Raw genomic sequence first — 16,611 nt, forward strand, 5'->3', positions numbered from 1 at the left:
AGAGAGAGTGTGTGTAAGAGAGATAGTGTGTGTATGTGGGTGTAAGAGAGATAGTGTGTGTATAAGAGAGTGTGTGTGTGTATGTAATAGAGATAGTGTGTGTATGTGGGTGTAAGAGAGATAGTATGTGTGTGTGTGTATGTAAGAGAGATAGTGTGTGTATGTGGGTATAAGAAAAATAGAGTTTATATGTATGTGTGTGTAAGAGAGACAGAATGTGTGTATGAGAGATAGTGTGTGTGGGTGAAAGAAAAATAGAGATTGTATGTGTGTGTGTGTGAGAGTTTGTGTGTAAGAGAGATACTGCGTGTATGTGGGTATAAGAGAGATAGTATGTGTATGTATGTGTGTATGTATAAGAGAGAGTGTGTGTGTGTGTGTGTGTAAGAGAGGCAGAATGTGTGTATGATAGATAGTGTGTGTGTGTGTGTGTATGTGGATGTAAGAAAGATAGAGTTTGTATGTATGTGTGTAAGAGAGACAGAATGTGTGTATGAGAGATAGTGTGTGTGGATGTGGATGTAAGAAAGATAGAGTTTATATGTGTGTGTATGTGTAAGTGTAAGAGATAAGAGTGTGTTTGTGTGTGTAAGAGAGATAGCGTGTGTGTATGAGAGTGTGTATGTGTTTGTGTATATTATCTCCAGACTAGTGAAGCGCTGGAAATTAAAAGTGACAATTGCAGGCAGACAGGTTTACTACTTGCAAGCCTATACTACAGGTAAAATTAACCTTACAAGCTACATGAATAACCCCTTTACAGCTGGAAATAATTCAAGTGTGGTGTGCAGCTGCAATTAGCGGCCTTCTAATTACCAAAAACCAATGGCAAAGCCATGCATGTCCGCTATTTCTGAACAAAGGGGATACCAGAGAAGCTTTTACAACCATTTGTGTTATGATTGCCCAAGCGGTATGTAAATAAATTTAGTGAGAAAGCCAAAGTTTGTGAAAAAGTTAACAATTTTGTTTTATATTATTTTTTTTCTGATGAAATGGAGTGATAGTAAAAATGCTAACAATTCTCTGGTACTTTGGGCAAGTCTTTCTCTTAAATTCCCGGTACTGAAGGGGTTAACCCTTATTACCCCCACATTACCTTCTGTTAAGTCCATATCTTTGCTTTTTTCAGATACACCATTGTCTCTCCTTTCTTTCCAAAATGGTCAAATAATCTTCCCACTCTTACTTTACCTTTTACTACTCATCGTTTCATGTGGAGTAATCTGTCCTTTCCCTGGCCCCTTCCTTCAACAAATTCCCAGTCATTAAATCTGCCTACTGCACTTTCCCAGTTGTACCTTCTTCAAGCTATCCCAAGGTTGAAGTCTTGCTCACAAATGACAAGTTCTCCATAAACTCTGGTCCAGCTTCCTCCCTCACTTCTCAGTTGCTGCACTGTCTATCATCTTTGGCGACTTCAACAAACATACTAAAAAAAACTCCCAGTGTATTTATTACTATCAAAGTCCTCTCATCAACCTTCAGTCTTTGTCTATTCCACAGAACAAACAACCCTACCCACACAACGTTTATACAGCTCCCTCACCAGTGTTCTACCTCTTCATCTATCTCCACTAAAGCACCAATCTACGCTCTGATTCTCAACTTCCAGTCTCCTACCTAAAAACAATCCCCCCTTATAATTACAACAAACATTATTTTTATATTTCAATTTTTAAAACATACTTGTAAAACGCAAAACAGATAATCCATTACTGTTCTATTCCTTTACATCAGTTCATCAAAAAAATATAATGGTAGCAATGTGTTGACAAACTTTTTCAAAGTGCAACAAAACGGGCTAATTACAATTTAGGAGTCCAGAACTAAAGGACTGCTGTGAAATATACTTTGCCACTATGTATGTATGTATGTATATGTTTTTTATATATATATATATATATATATATATATATATATATATAAATATATATATATATATATATATATACATACACACACACATACATATATATATATATATATATATACACACACACACACACATACATATATATATATATATATATACACACACACACACACACATATATATATATATACACACATACACAATACATATATATATATGACACACAATAATGCATTTCCAGACATATTGTACTCCGCTTTTTATAATATTTTCAGCACAAATTTTTCTTACCTCTGCTCTTTTCAGCATTTCCCATTTATTCAAAATCTTCATAGCAAACACCTTATTTGCATTTTTCAGCTTGACCACTGCAACCTGTACAAAGAACAAGGAAAATACATTAATTACCAAATCTTTCTTAGATCAGATGCATAAATATTTATGGTTTGTTAAAAATCACCAAAACCAGCTTTCCCAAGTGGCTAAGAATTCTGAGTAATGGGGGGGGGGGGGGGGCAAAAGAGGCTTGAGGGGTTAAAAATCCAAAAAGTCACCCTATTATAAGTTTATTCTTTTCAGCCTTACTAGACAACACTTTGTTTTAGCACATACTGTTTCATGCAAGTACAAATTATTATGAGGTTTGAATAAACTGTTCATTATTATACATACTGGACCCTTCAGGTCCTTGGAGTTTCCATTTTATAGCATTTGTTACCTGTTCTCTTATGTTTGTCAGTTACCGCCATTCTGTGGAAACCCAGAGACCTTTCCAATTTTTCAGAACTTTTTGGACTCATCTCAGGTCTCAGAAGAAATGTATTTTTGTTTTTTTCCTGATAGTAGTAATTTCCACAAGCTTGACCTAATAAGCAAAAGTGAGGTTGCCTAATAAAACCCACAAGAACTTCTGGACAAGTCTTCTGGACTCAACACTTGGGACAAATTGCCTATATAATATATATCAGAGTCCAAATGTATTTGACAGGGTATGTTCTGTTGTATTGTTTGCATGCACTTGCTTCCTCAATAAAAATGATTTAAAAAAAAAAATCCAATAAGTGGTATAAAACAAGCTTCATTTGCATACAAGTACCTAAATGTTTAGCTGCCCTAGAAATTCTATGAGAAAGATGATTTGGCTCTGGGATTATATACCGATGTACTTTATAATGCACAATGGCACAATAACTTTGCTTCAGAGGTGCTGCAAAAGTAAAAATGATAAAAAAATAGACATGCAATAAAAAGATTAATAAAGAAGCTACCTGAACCGCACAAAAATAATAAAAGGGGAGCAAACATACAGATAAATAGGACATAAGAGTACAACAGTAGAGAACAATTCACTATTGCACTACTGCTCCTGCTCAATCATTTAAAGCAGAGATGGCCAACTGGCGGCCCACAGTAATATTATTTGTGGCCCCTCTGTAGGAGACTTAAGGAATGTGTGCCATAGTTTTTTGTGGTCCTAGGAAAAAACATAAATTATGCTTACCTGATAATTTCCTTTCTTTCTGTATGAGAGTCTACGGCTTCATTCCTTACTTGTGGGAATATAGAACCTGGCCACCAGGAGGAGGCAAAGACACCCCAGCCAAAGGCTTAAATACCTCCCCCACTTCCCTCATCCCCCAGTCATTCTGCCGGGGGAACAAGGAACAGTAGGAGAAATAGCATGGTATAAATGGTGCCAGAAGAACAAAAACAAATTTAAGTCTGTCCAACAGAGAATTCGGGCAGGAGCCGTGGACTCTCCTCATACAGAAGGAAAGGAAATTATCTGGTAAGCATAATTTATGTTTTCCTTCTTAATATGAGAAGAGTCCACGGCTTCATTCCTTACTTGTGGGAAACATATACCCAAGCTCTAGAGGACACTGAATGAAAAACGAAAGGGTAAAAAGACCTTGTTCTGAGGGCACCACAGCCTGCAAAACCCTTTCTCCCAAAAGCTGCTTCTGCCGAAGCAAAAATGTAAAATATGTAAAATCTTGAAAAAGTATGTAAGGAATACCAGGTAGTCGCCCTACAATCCAATCCATGGAGGCCTCATTCTCAAAAGACCCAAGAGGAAACCACAGCTCTAGTTGAATGAGCCTTCATCCTCTGAGGAGGCTTGAGTCCCGCTGACTCATTAGCTAAGCAAGTAATGCTCCTCAACCAGAAAAACAAAGTAGCGGACGAGGCTTCCAGAACCATACTCTTCCCAGAATAGACACAAACAGCCTTAGCCGCATGAAAAACTCGGTAAGGAAACTCACAATGCAAGGCAGCCATCTCAGCAACTCTGCCGAAGCAATAGTCAGTAGAGAAAGAACCTTTCAAGACAAACATTTTTAATGTCAATACCATGCATAAGCCCAAACGGAGCCTTCTGCAAAACTTAGAACAAGATGTAAACTCCAAAGAGGGGTACTAGATCTAAACCCAGGCCTGATCTAGTAAGAGCCTGAACCAAAGACTGGACATCTGGAAGCTCTGTGAGCCTCTCAAGCAGTAAAACAGGTAGGGATGAAATCTGTCCCCTAAGGGAGCCAACAGAAAAGGCCCTTCTCCAGAGCATCCTGGAGAAAGGAAGGATCCTGGGAAACCTGGCCTTATGCCAGGGGAATCCCCACTGTTCATACCAGAAAAAGAAAGCCCTGCACCCCTTATGATAGATGCAACGATACCCCGGCGTATGAGCTAAAACGAGAGTATAAACAATCCTTTCAGAAAAACCTCTCATGGCTAAGACTAAGGGTTCAATTCCATGCAGTCAGACTCAGAGAATCCAGATTGTGATGAACACAAGGACCCTGCTCCAGCAAATCCCTGTAAGAAGGTCCACGGAGGGGAAGCCCCTAAACTGCGATACAACTCGTAGATATAAATGGAGCAAACCATTTTACTGACGCCTGCTCCTGCTAGGATCGAACCATTCACAACAAGGCGTGACATGGCCAAAAGAGAAGAAGGTTAAAAGAAACCTCTAAGGAATGCTGGATGTCTAGCATATTCTGGATGGAAAGGCCAGAGCCCCACCTGGGTTCAAACCCACCTTCTGCTACAAAAGCGGTGGAGCCAACACTGGCGCCTTGAAATCTTGATCATCTTCCCCAACAGATACAAACATTTAAGCAGCAAATAATTGTAGGGGACATCCGATCCTGTGGAGTACACTTATAGAGAGGGTCGGTGGCAATGAGCCGAAGTGGGCCTCCGGCCACCAGTGTTCCCTCTAAGGCCAGTTTTGTGTGCGGCCCAGCAGTGAAACAGTTAATTAGGTAACCGCACCCTGCAATTAGCAAACACTCCCCAATACAGACTGCAAGGTATGGTTCTCTTATTAACTGCTCCACTGCTTGGCCGCACACAAAATTGGCCTAAGAGGGAACACTGCCGCCCACCATCAAACACGAGACCCCCCCCCCCTGTTTAGCAGGAGGAACTCTCCTTCTCCAAAAGAAGATCTCCAAAAGAAAATCTCCCCACTGAGAGGTCCCAACTGGTATGAACTAAGAAGACCAAATCCTCCAAGCAGAATGCTCGCTGAGGAACCAAAGGAATAGAAACTCCCAACCCACGGACCTCTCTAGGACGCTCTTTCCCCAAGGACAAGGAAGCGACAAAGTCAAAACCTCCCCAGAAGAGCTTAAGAGAAAATTTTCTCAGAAAAGGGAGATCTGAACGGAACACTGGGATTGATATCCCCAACCGGAATTCCATGTAAGTCTGTTAAGAAAGGTACACCAACTCCATCCCGAAGCCTCAGGTGTGTATATCACTCTCCACCCCCGTGTCAACGAAGACCAGAAGGGGGACTGGAGTGCATAACTCGATGGTTAAATTTCGCAAGATCTCAGGAAAAATTCCTGTTCTTAAGACAAAACAGCATCCAAGATCCACACCAGCAACTCAGGTCTAGATCTAACTCTGAGGATCGAAAAGACACAAGAAAAACCCAAAAATTCTATTAGCAGGAGAAGGTAAGCAACCCATAAAACCTGAGACCCGGGAACTACTGTAAAATCTGTAAGCAGGATACTGCCACCTTAACCCCCAGATCCCAAGAAGGAAACCTAGGATCAGAACAAGGTTTACTGTAAGATACGGTTCCCAAGAACCGGATTTGTTAAAAAAGGATGAACCAGAAAAGACATCCTTCTTTCTAACAAAAGGAAGGGAGAACCTTACATTCTCCAATGAAAAGAAGAACTAATAAGCTCTGCTTAAAAATCACAGAACCAAATTAGGATGGGAAGACCCTTCCCCTAGTAGGGAATGCACCAACAGTGGAGGAAAATATTCCCAAAGTGCGATTGATACTGGGACAATGACTCCAAAGATCACTTGAAAAACTTCCCTTTCTTTGAGAAAACAATTGCACAGAAAGAAGCCTAGTTCCGGCCTCTAGGACCCCTAGATCCATATGATCCAGTATCAAGCACCCACCCCAGATAATACCTAAACAGGTCCAGCCTGTTAACTAGGATAGATGGGCCTGCTGTACCTGGACTGGAAATCTAGAAAAAAAACTCCTCCTCTTGTATAGAAAGAAGGAGCAAACCCAACTAGTATCCACAACAGGCCCTGCCTGTCATCTAGGATACAACGTATCTGCCGGAACAATCAAAGGCGAAAACAAAAGTTTTTAAGTTCCAGCAAAGCTAGAACAACAGAATAGTCAAATTAAAGAAATTAAGCTCCAAGGCTTAAAAATGTTTCTCAAAATCATCGGGGGGGGGGGGGGGGGTTTGGACTATCACCCGAACAGAAATCTAAAAGCTTCTACTGGAAGACTCCAACAATCTCGACCATTGTCGATAGTACCAAAGATCCCATGTGACGAAACGTCTTTCTAAGAAGAGTTTCTGTAACAACCCAGAGATCTAAAAAAACAAAAAACTATCCGGAACGGAATAGAATAGTAAAAGAAAAACAGAATTTATGTTTACCTGATAAATTACTTTCTCCAACGGTGTGTCCGGTCCACGGCGTCATCCTTACTTGTGGGATATTCTCTTCCCCAACAGGAAATGGCAAAGAGCCCAGCAAAGCTGGTCACATGATCCCTCCTAGGCTCCGCCTTCCCCAGTCATTCGACCGTCGTAAAGGAGGAATATTTGCATAGGAGAAATCATATGATACCGTGGTGTAGTTAGAAAAAATAAATCATCAGACCTGATTAAAAAAACCAGGGCGGGCCGTGGACCGGACACACCGTTGGAGAAAGTAATTTATCAGGTAAACATAAATTCTGTTTTCTCCAACATAGGTGTGTCCGGTCCACGGCGTCATCCTTACTTGTGGGAACCAATACCAAAGCTTTAGGACACGGATGATGGGAGGGAGCAAATCAGGTCACCTAAATGGAAGGCACCACGGCTTGCAAAACCTTTCTCCCAAAAATAGCCTCAGAAGAAGCAAAAGTATCAAATTTGTAAAATTTGGTAAAAGTGTGCAGTGAAGACCAAGTCGCTGCCTTACATATCTGATCAACAGAAGCCTCGTTCTTGAAGGCCCATGTGGAAGCCACAGCCCTAGTGGAATGAGCTGTGATTCTTTCAGGAGGCTGCCGTCCGGCAGTCTCATAAGCCAATCTGATGATGCTTTTAAACCAAAAAGAGAGAGAGGTAGAAGTTGCTTTTTGACCTCTCCTTTTACCAGAATAAACAACAAACAAGGAAGATGTTTGTCTGAAATCCTTTGTAGCCTCTAAATAGAATTTTAGAGCACGAACTACATCTAAATTGTGCAACAAACGTTCCTTCTTTGAAACTGGATTCGGACACAAAGAAGGCACAACTATCTCCTGGTTAATATTTTTGTTAGAAACAACTTTCGGAAGAAAACCAGGTTTAGTACGCAAAACCACCTTATCTGCATGGAACACCAGATAAGGAGGAGAACACTGCAGAGCAGATAACTCTGAAACTCTTCTAGCAGAAGAAATTGCAACCAAAAACAAAACTTTCCAAGATAATAACTTAATATCTACGGAATGTAAGGGTTCAAACGGAACCCCTTGAAGAACTGAAAGAACTAAATTGAGACTCCAAGGAGGAGTCAAAGGTTTGTAAACAGGCTTGATTCTAACCAGAGCCTGAACAAAAGCCTGAACATCTGGCACAGCCGCCAGCTTTTTGTGAAGTAAAACAGATAAAGCAGAAATCTGTCCCTTCAAAGAACTTGCAGATAATCCTTTCTCCAAACCCTCTTGTAGAAAGGATAGAATCTTAGGAATTTTTAAACACCAAAATACTCTGAGCCATCTCCGTGGAGATGTTGCCTGTGCAACGGCAAAGAGAATGACTGGGGAAGGCGGAGCCTAGGAGGGATCATGTGACCAGCTTTGCTGGGCTCTTTGCCATTTCCTGTTGGGGAAGAGAATATCCCACAAGTAAGGATGACGCCGTGGACCGGACACACCTATGTTGGAGAAACAGGCAAACGCCCTGAAAAAGGAGTGTGCAAACAAAAACAGGTCCTGAACCTTGGAACCGGGATTCTAAATAAACAATAAAACAAAAAGTAAAAAAAGAAGACAAGGAATAGCATCCCATCCTCCCCTTGTCTAGTTAAGATCGTTATCAGATTTAGAGGACTGAGATTCAACTGACCTCTAACATCGCCAAAACCTCTCTCAGGAGTAAACGCAGGCGACCCAATCTAAATCTAAATGCTAAGCCCTCCGCAGTCGGAGGACCCAAGTCAGCAGACACCGAACCTGGAGGTTCTCCCTCTGAAGCCTCAGAGGGAACCGCATCCCCAGAGGACTGATCAGACACAATCGTTATTTTACATGAATTTCCTTGGCAGAAGAGCTTGGATTACCCCTTCGCTTAAGCGTAGCAGGAATAGGTAACATCGCTAAGGCGATGGCCAATGCGGAACTGCTTAGTAACCTCTGGTGGAAACAAACCCCTTACAGGCTAAGGAGGATCGGAACTCAGGAAAACTGCATATGTAGGAAAAGAATCTAGGGAACATACCTCACTGGACGAAGAATCCTCAGAGGCGGATGGCTCAGTGGTCTCTAACATCTCAACATTGGTTGATGAGAACACCCTATTGCGGCATACGGAACATAATTGAGAGGGCTGGATTACCCAGGCCTCCTCACAATATACACAGGTATCAAATTCTGTATCGGAGGGATCCCCCTCTAAAATATCAGAATCCTCCATAACTCGTCTATATCAAATTATAGAAAAGAAAAAAACAACTGGCACCTTAAACCCCCAATGGCTGGGGCACGCCCCACATCCTATGACCCAGAAAGATAGAGAAGATGCTCCTCTCCGCAGACACCCGGTCAGGAATCGGAAGCGGGGGAAAAAAATGTGACCACTCCCGGTCACATGGTGCTCATGCAGGACCTGGCCCTGCTAAGGAAAAAGCGCACCATCTTAATATAAGAAACAGCGCAGCTCTCAAAATGAAAATAACCTGTACGTTCTGTATCAGCCTAAGAGCCCAAATGTTCTTACACATAAGCAGTCGAAATCACATAACAAATATGATTAAAAAACCCCTACTGTTAAATAATCCCCCTCAGGAGATATTAACCCTTGATTCCACAAAGATAAGGAGTCCCACTGTGACCTTGTCTTCTATCATTAACATGTGTGTAAAATAATGAAAAGATCTTACCGGAATCTATGCCGTGGAACAGTGACACAGTCCTTCAAGTTTGACAGATTGTAGCAGCGCTTCTGACATGGACTTGAGTGAAGAAAGCAGGCAGCGAAACTCATCAATGCTGATTGCTTAAGGAGCTATTAACAGCTAGCAGAAAGACTCTCCCTGCATCTCCAGACTCTAACTTTCATCAATGCTCTCACTGAGAGGCTGACAAGACTACTTAAAACTCCAGTCCCATCTCGAAGGGCAGATACCCTTCTTAAGGAACTACTTCAAAATCTTCTGACATTTCTCTGCCAACCTCCTGTGACAAAAGGCAAAGAATGACTGGGGGATGAGGGAAGTGGGGAAGGTATTTAAGCCTTTGGCTGGGGTGTCTTTGCCTCCTCCTAGTGCCCAGGTTCTGCATTCCCACAAGTAAGGAATGAAGCCGTGGACTCTCCTCATATTAAGAAGGAAATCAGAACTAAAAATATGTGCTTTGGGGACTTCTGTTTGGTGGGCAAACAAGTTGGCTACAACTCAAAAGCGCCCGGGGTACTCTCCAACAACACCTAAATCTTGCTCTGAGCCATTTTAGAAATCATGATTATTTGTGTGTTGGATTGTCATAGATTTATTTGTGGCTCTTAAGTCTTCTAAAATATTGTTCTTCTGGTCTTGTGTGTTAAGATTTTGGGCACCACTGAATTAAAGCACTTACACTAATAAAAATGAGCTAACTTGAGAACCAACCAAACATTCATTCTAACTTTACCCATAATGCCCCTGCCTAAATCCCTTAAAAAACCATACACACATATCTTCATGGTTTTGGAGCACAACAGGTTAATTGCACACATCACCTTTTAGCATCACTACAAAATATTAAAAGGGACCAGTCAGCATACAGGCCCTGTCTGTGATGTAATTGATGAACCCCACATTTTGCTATTTTGTTTGCACTTAAAGGGACAGTAAACCTTAAAATTAATGTTATATAATTCTGCACATAGTGCAGAATTATATAACATTATATTAGCCAACCATTATTTAACATAATATTGCCTTTTTATTTTTAGCAAAAAACGCTGTTTTACAGACCCGCTCTCTGGGCTCTGCTGAGCGGGTCTGTTTTTTTTTCCTCAGCGCATCGGGCCAGCTGTATAGTCACAGCCCGGCCCGACCGCGCCATAAGACTAAGTGCAGCTCGCTCCCGCTCTGTCTGACAGCAGGAGCGAGCTGCACTTAGTCTTATGGCGTGGTCGGGCCGGGCTGTGACTATACAGCTGGCCCGATGCGCTGAGGAAAAAAAACAGACCCGCTCAGCAGAGCCCATAGAGCGGGTCTGTAAAACAGCGTTTTTTGCTAAAAATAAAAAGGCAAAATTATGTTAAATAATGGTTGGCTAATATAATGTTATATAATTCTGCACTATGTGCAGAATTATAGAACATTAATTTTAAGGTTTACTGACCCTTTAATCCTGGTTATTTAGTTTTGATTTAAAAACCGTGACATTACATTAAGCAATATTGTCTACAGAATCATTTTGTTATTGTGATCACTGGAAAAACATACTGACAATGGGCCAGATTAGAAGTGGCTTTCCCTTGAGCTATAACACTGACAGAAGTACTTTGCACGCGAGCGAACCCTTACTTCAGGACTTCGGATATTGAAACCACACTAACGTATTATCCACATTTACTTTAACAGAGAGTGCAGAAGAACAGAAAACTAACACTTATCGCTCGCGCGCTAACATAACAGGCGTTAATAATATTTCACATTCCAATGTTCTACAAATAAATGTTATTTTTATTGTAAATAGATATATCTATACATTTATATCTATATGAATATATATAGGTATTGATATAAAGAACAAAAGAAGCGAGGAATCCGGGAATCTGAAGCAACAAGTAGTTTATTCAAGCTTGTAAGTGTTGCACACACACAGACAGTGGAAGGGCAGCTGCGGAAGAACTGACGCGTTTCGTGCATGCTCAGATGCGCTTCATCAGAGATCACAGGTGTCCCCCAGGTAAATGCTTAAGAAAGGAGCATCACCCAATGAGAAGACAGAAAACAATTTCAAACAATCATTAGTGCAAATAGTAATAGTGCATAGCAATTAGTATTTATACATTGCGCTATCTATGTAACAATGATAGAGCAAAATATTTCATGCTAATAGACTTAAGTGGGAAAAATACTTATAAATAAACTTGGGAAAGTTAAAATAAAAATGAAAATCGGTAGATGTCACATAGATCGTCTCAAATTGAAGACAACAAATAAGATATAAATACAATAGTAATAAAGCCTAATCACAAACTGTTACACCCTAATCAAAGCTAAAAGAAAACTATATGAGCTTACTATCATACTGCTGTATGTAAAAGATGGGGAAGCAAATAACAAAAACGACTTAGGAAGCTGACATAATAGGACCAAGATAACAGCAGAAAAAAAGACAATCCGCTGAGTATCAACCAACTCCTCATTAGAGGGTAAAATATGGGAAAATACATTTGATAATAACAAATCAAAATTGAGAGTTACTAATAATTACAAAGGAAATTAGTATGCAATGAGAAATGGATAAAATGGCTAAGCCTTGGGTCCGACTAAGTAAACTAAAAAAAACAAATGTTTACCTGATAAATTTCTTTTTTTCTGGATATGGAGAGTCCACGACATCATTCCAATTACTAGTGGGAATATCACTCCTGGCCAGCAGGAGGAGGCAAAGAGCACCACAGCAAAGCTGTTAAGTATCACTTCCCTATACCTAATCCCCAGTCATTCAACCGAATGGCAAATGGAAAAAAGGGGTGTATTTATAGGCATTTTGAGGTTTGGGAAACTTTGCCCCTCCTGGTAGGATTGTATATCGCATATGTCACTAGCTCATGGACTCTCGCCAATTACATGAAAGAAAAACATAATTTATGCTTACCTGATAAATTTATTTCTCTTGTAGTGTGTTCAGTCCACGGGTCATCCATTACTTATGGGATATATTCTCCTTCCCAACAGGAAGTTGCAAGAGGAACACCCAAGCAGAGCTGCTATATAGCTCCTCCCCTCACATGTCATATCCAGTCATTCGACCGAAACAAGACGAGAAAGGAGAAACTATAAGGTGTAGTGGTGACTGGAGTTAAAATTTTAAAATTTAGAACCTGCCTTAAAAAGACAGGGCGGGCCGTGGACTGAACACACTACAAGAGAAATAAATTTATCAGGTAAGCATAAATTATGTTTTCTCTTGTTAAGTGTGTTCAGTCCATGGGTCATCCATTACTTATGGGATACCAATACCAAAGCTAAGTACACGGATGATGGGAGGGACAAGGCAGGAACATTAAACAGAAGGAACCACTGCCTGTAGAACCTTTCTCCCAAAACCAGCCTCCGAAGAAGCGAAAGTGTCAAATTTGTAAAATTTGGAAAAAGTATGAAGTGAAGACCAAGTTGCAGCCTTGCAAATCTGTTCAACAGAGGCCTCATTCTTAAAGGCCCAGGTGGAAGCCACAGCTCTAGTGGAATGAGCTGTAATTCTTTCAGGAGGCTGCAGTCCAGCAGTCTCATAGGCTAAACGTATTATGCTACGAAGCCAAAAAGAGAGAGAGGTAGCCGAAGCCTTTGACCTCTCCTCTGTCCAGAGTAAACGACAAACAGAGAAGAAGTTTGTCTAAAATCTTTAGTTGCCTGCAAGTAGAACTTCAGAGCACGGACCACGTCTAGATTATGCAAAAGACGTTCCTTCTTTGAAGAAGGATTAGGACATAATGATGGAACAACAATCTCTTGATTGATATTCCTGTTAGAAACAACCTTAGGTAAAAACCTAGGTTTAGTACGCAGTACTACCTTGTCTGAATGAAAGATCAGATAAGGAGAATCACAATGTAAGGCAGATAACTCAGAGACTCTTCGAGCCGAGGAAATAGCCATCAAAAACAAAACTTTCCAAGATAAAAGCTTAATATCAATGGAATGAAGGGGTTCAAACGGAACACCTTGAAGAACTTTAAGAACCAAGTTTAAGCTCCACGGAGGAGCAACAGCTTTAAACACAGGCTTAATTCTAGCCAAAGCCTGACAAAAAGCCTGGACGTCTGGATTCTCTGCCAGACGTTTGTGTAAAAGAATAGACAGAGCTGAAATCTGTCCCTTTAGCGAACTAGCGGATAAACCCTTTTCTAAACCCTCTTGTAGAAAAGCCAATATCCTAGGAATCCTAACCTTACTCCATGAGTAACTCTTGGATTCGCACCAATATAAATATTTACGCCATATCTTATGGTAAATTTTTCTGGTCACAGGTTTCCGAGCCTGTATTAATGTATCAATAACCGAATCCGAAAACCCACGCTTTGATAGAATCAAGCGTTCAATTTCCAGGCAGTCAGCCTCAGAGAAATTAGGTTTGGATGGTTGAAAGGACCCTGAATTAGAAGGTCCTGCCTCAGAGGTAGAGACCATGGTGGACAGGACGACATGTCCACTTGGTCTGCATACCAGGTCCTGCGTGGCCACGCAGGCGCTATCAGAATTACCGATGCCATCTCCTGTTTGATCCTGGCAATCAGTCGAGGTAGCAACGGAAATGGTGGAAACACATAAGCTATGTTGAAAACCCAAGGGGCTGCTAATGCATCTACCAGCACCGCTCCCGGGTCCCTGGACCTGGATCCGTAACAAGGAAGCTTCGTGTTCTGGCGAGATGCCATGAGATCCAGATGATGATTGATGTAAGCCACAGTCGTGATATTGTACGACTGAAATCTGATGAACCTCAGTTTTGCTAACTGAGGCCAAGCTAGAAGAGCATTGAATATTGCTCTTAATTCGAGAATGTTTATTGGAAGGAGTTTCTCCTCCTGAGTCCACGATCCCTGAGCCTTCAGGGAATTCCAGACTGCTCCTCAGCCTAGAAGGCTGGCATCCATTGTTACAATCGTCCAATCTGGTCTGCGAAAGGTCATTCCTTTGGACAGATGAACCGGTGACAACCACCAGAGAAGAGAATCTCTGGTCTCCTGGTCCAGATTTAGCAAAGGGGACAGATCTGAGTAATCCCCGTTCCACTGACTGAGCATGCATAGTTGCAGCGGTCTGAGATGCAGGCGCGCAAATGGCACTATGTCCATTGCCGCGACCATTAAGCCGATTACCTCCATGCACTGAGCTACTGATGGGCTTGGAACGGAATGAAGGACACGGCAAGCATTGAGAATCTTTGATAACCTGGACTCCGTCAGGTAAATCTTCATCTCTACAGAATCTATAAGAGTCCCTAGAAAAGGCACCCTTGTGAGTGGTAACAGAGAACTCTTTTCCACGTTCACTTTCCACCCATGCGACCTCAGAAATGCTAGAACTATCTCTGTATGAGACTTTGCATTCTGAAAACTTGACGCTTGTATCAGAATGTCGTCTAGGTACGGAGCCACCGCTATGCCTCGTGGTCTTAGTACCGCCAGAAGTGAGCCCAGAACCTTCGTAAAAATTCTCGGGGCTGTGGCTAACCCGAAGGGAAGAGCCACAAACTGGTAATGCCTGTCTAGAAAGGCAAACCTTAGGTACCGATAATGATCTTTGTGAATCGGAATGTGAAGGTAAGCATCCTTTAAGTCCACTGTGGTCATATATTGACCCTCTTGAATCATGGGTAGGATGGTTCGAATGGTTTCCATCTTGAACGATGGTACCCTTAGGAATTTGTTTAAGATCTTTAAGTCCAAGATTGGTCTGAAGGTTCCCTCTTTTTTGGGAACCACAAATAGATTTGAGTAATTGTCCCTGTTCCGATCGCGGAACTGAGTGGATCACTCCCATGATTAAGAGGTCTTGTACACATTGTAGAAATGCCTCTCTCTTTACTAGGTTCGTTGATAACCTCGATAGATGGAACCTCCCTTGTGGAGGAGAAGTTTTGAAATCCAGAAGGTATCCCTGAGATATAATCTTTAACGCCCAGGGATCCTGCACAACTCTTGCCCAAGCCTGGGCGAAGAGAGAAAGTCTGCCCCCCACTAAATCCGTCTCCGGATAGGGGGCCCTGTCTTCATGCTGTCTTAGGGGCGGGAGTAGGCTTTCTGGCCTGCTTGCCCTTGTTCCATGACTGGTTGCCTTTCCAACCCTGTCTGTAACGAGCAGTAGTTCCTTCCTGTTTTGGAGCGGAGGAAGTTGATGCTGCTCCTGCCTTGAAGTTACGAAAGGCACGAAAATTAGACTGTTTGGCCTTTGGTTTGGCCCTGTCCTGAGGAAGGGCGTGGCCCTTACCTCCCGTAATGTCAGCAATAATTTCCTTCAAGCCGGGCCCGAATAAGGTCTGCCCTTTGAAAGGAATGTTAAGTAGCTTAGATTTGGAAGTTACATCCGCTGACCAGGATTTAAGCCAGAGCGCCCTGCGCGCCTGTATGGCGAATCCGGAATTTTTAGCCGTAAGTTTGGTTAGATGTACTACGGCATCTGAAACAAACGCATTAGCTTGCTTAAGGGTTCTAACTTTGCTCAAAGCCTCATCGAAGGGCGCTGTGCGAATCGCCTCTTCCAGAGACTCAAACCAGAATGCCGCTGCAGCCGTGACAGGCGCAATGCATGCAAGAGGCTGCAATATAAAACCCTGTTGAACAAACATTTTCTTAAGATAACCCTTTAATTTTTTATCCATTGGATCTGAGAAAGCACAGCTATCCTCCACCGGGATAGTGGTACGCTTGGCTAAAGTAGAAACTGCTCCCTCCACCTTAGGGACCGTCTGCCATAAGTCTCGTGTGGTGGCGTCTATAGGAAACATTTTTCTAAATATCGGGGGAGGGGAAAAAGGCACACCGGGTCTATCCCACTCCTTACTAAAAATTTCTGTAAGTCTTTTTGGTATAGGAAAGACGTCAGTACACACCGGTACCGCATAGTATCTATCCAACCTACACATTTTCTCTGGAATTGCCACCGTGTCGCAATCATTCAGAGCCGCTAATACCTCCCCTAGTAACACACGGGGGTTCTCAAGTTTAAATTTAAAATTTGAAATTTCTGAATCCGGTCTCCCCGGATCAGAACCGTCACCGACAGAATGAAGCTCACCGTCCTCATGTTCTGCA

The 16,611-nt window shown here is 42.0% G+C and overlaps 1 protein-coding gene across 1 annotated transcript in view; it reads right to left on the minus strand.

Annotated features, from left to right (window-relative positions):
* Window positions 1-16,611, minus strand: part of CDC42BPA (CDC42 binding protein kinase alpha) — a 643,466-nt gene that overhangs the window by 435,979 nt on the left and 190,876 nt on the right. The window contains exon 3 of the mRNA XM_053712628.1: window positions 2,168-2,251. Within this exon, the coding sequence (XP_053568603.1) occupies window positions 2,168-2,251 (84 nt within the window). The remainder of the gene's footprint in view (window positions 1-2,167; window positions 2,252-16,611) is intronic.

Source organism: Bombina bombina, chromosome 4, assembly GCF_027579735.1.
Source record: "Bombina bombina isolate aBomBom1 chromosome 4, aBomBom1.pri, whole genome shotgun sequence".
Lineage (NCBI taxonomy): Eukaryota > Metazoa > Chordata > Amphibia > Anura > Bombinatoridae > Bombina > Bombina bombina.